This window comes from Antrostomus carolinensis, unplaced genomic scaffold (genome assembly GCF_000700745.2).
Source record: "Antrostomus carolinensis isolate BGI_N321 unplaced genomic scaffold, ASM70074v2 scaffold51035, whole genome shotgun sequence".
Classification (NCBI taxonomy): domain Eukaryota; kingdom Metazoa; phylum Chordata; class Aves; order Caprimulgiformes; family Caprimulgidae; genus Antrostomus; species Antrostomus carolinensis.
In genome coordinates, this window is record NW_010315304.1 from 8,921 (window position 1) to 12,520 (window position 3,600).

General features: G+C 48.9%; 1 protein-coding gene across 1 annotated transcript in view; it reads left to right on the forward strand.

The window, feature by feature from the left end:
* Positions 1-3,008, forward strand: part of SCAMP2 (secretory carrier membrane protein 2) — a gene marked incomplete at its 5' end in the record, with an annotated part of 7,042 nt that extends 4,034 nt beyond the window's left edge. Inside the window, 2 exons of the mRNA XM_029084938.1 lie at positions 1,638-1,777; positions 2,862-3,008. Of these exons, the coding sequence (XP_028940771.1) occupies positions 1,638-1,777; positions 2,862-3,008 (287 nt within the window). The remainder of the gene's footprint in view (positions 1-1,637; positions 1,778-2,861) is intronic.
* Positions 3,009-3,600: the final 592 nt, after the last annotated feature.

Genomic DNA, 3,600 nt, shown 5'->3' on the forward strand with positions numbered 1-3,600 from the left:
CTTTGCAGGCTGGCGTGTCACCACCCTGCACGGATGCTTTTTCTCACTGCAGCTGTGACTGTCAGAAGCTTTGGGGTCTGTTGCTCCTCCATTTCTGGCAACTCTCTGTTCTCCAGTGGTTTTCCTCTCTCACCTGATACACAGCTTTGGCAGGTCCTGGCTGGGCTTTCCTGCGCTCTTCCCATCCTAATCCCAGCCAAGGCAAACACCTTTTCTGCTGCGGGCCAGTGCTGAAAGGAGTACGTGAAATCTCCCACACCTCCTCTGCTACCTCCCCTTTGCTTAATACCTATAATACTTACCCCTTCTTGATGCCAAGCCTCTCACTGACTGCATCTGCCTTGTGTTAAAATGGAGGCTGTAGCATGAGGAATCTCTGTCCCAGAGTCTGGGCATGGCTTAACTCAATACTGCTGCTTGCAGCCTGATTCTATCCCCAAACTGTTCCTGAATTTATCTTGAGTGTGTTATCAGTGGGCTGCGCTTCAAAAAAATAAGCGGAGAGGGTTTTACCCTCACCCTTTCTTGATGGCATTGTACAGAAGGGTAAGTCAGGGCTTCTGGAGTGGTTACAACAAACCTCTTGTCAGCATTTGTTCCCTGCAGTGAAAGCACCGCTTTCTTTTTGCCTTGCTGTGTTGGCCACAGATCAGATTCCGAGTTACTGTGAACAGTGAAAAGGTTAACAGCTAGTGGTTTTCCCCTGGGGGACAGCCTTCAGGTGATGAGTGCACTGGAGCTGCTGTCTATTTTTGCTCGCTGCCTGCAGAAGGGCTCATGGGCAAAGCTGTCCTCGTGCTCCCTCCCCTGCTAGCTGGTGCTGCCTTAGTCATGGGGAGCTGGGAAAGGGCGCTCCGTTTTCAGTCTGACTTTGGAGATCGTGCATTGAGCTTTCTGTGTTTCCTCGAGCCAGACAGCACATTTATTTTTGGCTGTAGTGCACGGGGTGCCTTTCGGCTTCCTTGTAATGAGCAAGAAGTTGTGCAGCACATCAAACGGGATGGTTTGGCTCGTTTGATTCCTTCTCCTGGTTTGCTTGGTTTAGCAGTTGGAAATATTCCTTTTTCCAGCACCCAGGAGGGTGTTTTGAGTGAGGCATTGTGGTACCTTCACCTACAGCCAAGCACTGGTAACCCCTAGTATCTTTCCTGCCCCTTCCCTTCAACAACTGCCAATTTCCTCCTTTCTGTAGCTTTTTAATTCACCCCTTCCTTCTTCTTCCTCCTCCTGCCAACACTTGCAGAGCTGTCAGGGTGACACGTAGGTCTAGACTCCAGATCTGCCAGCTGCTCTCTTCTGATGTAGATGAACCAGCTGCTGGGCTGAATTTTGAGAAGGTGCTCGTGGAAGTGACTCAATCTACGACCATGCCAAGGATATTGATTGTTGCTGAAAGGGGGTGGGCCAGGGCTGAAACGCAGGTGGGGTGCGTGTGGTTCTCTTGTATCTGGATGAATTACCTCTAAAAATGAGAGTGGAAATTCTAACCCCCAAATGAGTGCCTGGATGGGCTTTGGATCCCCATTTCCACAGCTGCTACATTTGGTTTTGCACTTCCCTGTAACCTTCCCCAAAAGCTCTTGTGCAACCACCTCTGCTCCATCTCATCCTGTGAACTGGATGCTCGCCGTGCTCACCCTGCTCTTCTCTCTCTCACAGCGGATGGATCGCGGCACTGTCCGAGCTGCACGGGAACCTGGCGGTGGCTATTATCATGATGGTGGTGGCAGGATTCTTCACGCTGTGCGCGGTTCTCTCGCTCTTCCTCCTGAAGCAGGTGAGTGGCTTGCAGGCAAGGTGAGGGCTCAGCTGAATTGCTGCAGGTCAGGCTGCTCCCAGGGTATCCTGGGGTTGCCACCTCCCCTCGTCTGTTTGTGGGGATCAGGCTGCTTTTGAAGGTGTGATCTGAAGATGTCATTGTTAGGTCAAGAGCTTTTAATGAAAATACTTTTCCTTGTGTTTCCCACATTGATCCCAAGTGGCTTGAACACTAAGGGGACTCCCAGGTGAGAAAGTAGCCTTTGAGGAGGGAACAAGAGGCACAGATGCTGGTTTAACCACACGTGTTGGAATGAAGGAGGGTATAGTAAGGCTTTGCTGTGTTGGCTGCTGTCCAGAGAAGGTGGCCAGCGAGGTCCCAAATGACAACCTCATCAAAACACAGACATCAAATTCCTTGCACCTCCCTTTAGCTCGAGTCTGTCCAGAGCTGGCTGAGCAGTGGAGGCAATTCCTTTATTTGGATGTCTAGGGCTTTAAAGTCACTACTGCTCCAATCTTTTGGGGCTTTTCAAAGCCTGGTGGGATCCAGACCAGTGCCTTCCCTCTGCCTTCTGAATACAAGCCTCCCTTCTTCCTTCTGATCGACCACACAAGGGTTGCTTTTCTGCAATTAGCTGCAGAAATCTGGCTTTGGGGAAGGCAAGGACAGACTAAATTGATCCTGTTTCTATTGTTTCCTCCTCCTTTTCTCCTAAATTGTGTCTGGAAGGAAATATCTGATGCTTGTAGTTGCAGGCACCTTTGGGTCCTGCCCTGTCTGTAAATGCAGGGTTTAGGTGTCTGTACTGTCACCGTGTGGGGAGAGGAGTTTTTGATCTGATAGCTGCCATTTTGCAGAGTGCTCCATATTTTACCAGAAATTAGGATCTCCTGAAATCTGCCACATCATGTGCTGGGTGAGATGGCACCGATGGCTTCAGTCCATCCTCTCTAGCTGCCAAGAGCACTGGTTAGCAATGGGGCCAAGGAAAAGCACACTGGCAAGCAAGGGGTGTGCAGAAAGCCCACAACTGCATGCTGATTTGCTTTTTTCAAATTAATTTTAAAATTACTTTTCCTCTCTCTTCCTTTTTTCCTAGGTGCATTCTCTGTATCGACGCACAGGAGCCAGTTTCCAAAGGGCCCAGGAAGAGTTTTCCCAAGGCATCCTCACCAACAGAAGCTTCCAGAACGCAGCCACTGGGGTGGCCTCCTCAGCTGCACAGAATGCTTTCCGGGGAAATTAGCCCTTCCCTGGGCTGCCTTCCCTTCGCTTCCTCCGCTGTCATCACCCCAATGTTTTTTTTTTTTTTTTTTTTTTTTTTTAATTTTTTTTCCCCTAAAGATGCACTTTTCAGGGGTATCATGTTAGCTCTGTGATGCCGACTCCACATGAGGTCTAGTTTGTTTTGTTTTCTTTTTTAGCTTCAGCTGACCTATGTTTATGACGATTAGTTTTCCCTGTCTTGTTTTAGGGTGTGGGGAGATGGGGGAGACATTCTCTGAAGCAAATATATTTCTCTATCCAGGACATACTGAGTGTTTGTCTCTCTTCCTCCCCTTGCCCTGTCTGTAGCAGGAAGGCGAGGGGAAGCTGTTTTTTTATTTTATTCTCTTCTGTCGGCCTTTGCTATGAAGAATTTGATTATCTGCTGGGTTTTTTTTGGCGGGGGGGGGGTTGTAACTTGCATGTAGTTTATGTCGTTAATTTTAAGAGTGGAAACTGTACTTTTGGTTTATTACACTTCCACAATGCTGCGTTTTGACCTGTTAACTGCTACAGCCTCCTGAGAGTTGGGGTAACATGGCACAAAGGAAAACTTGGGAGCATAGGGGGTT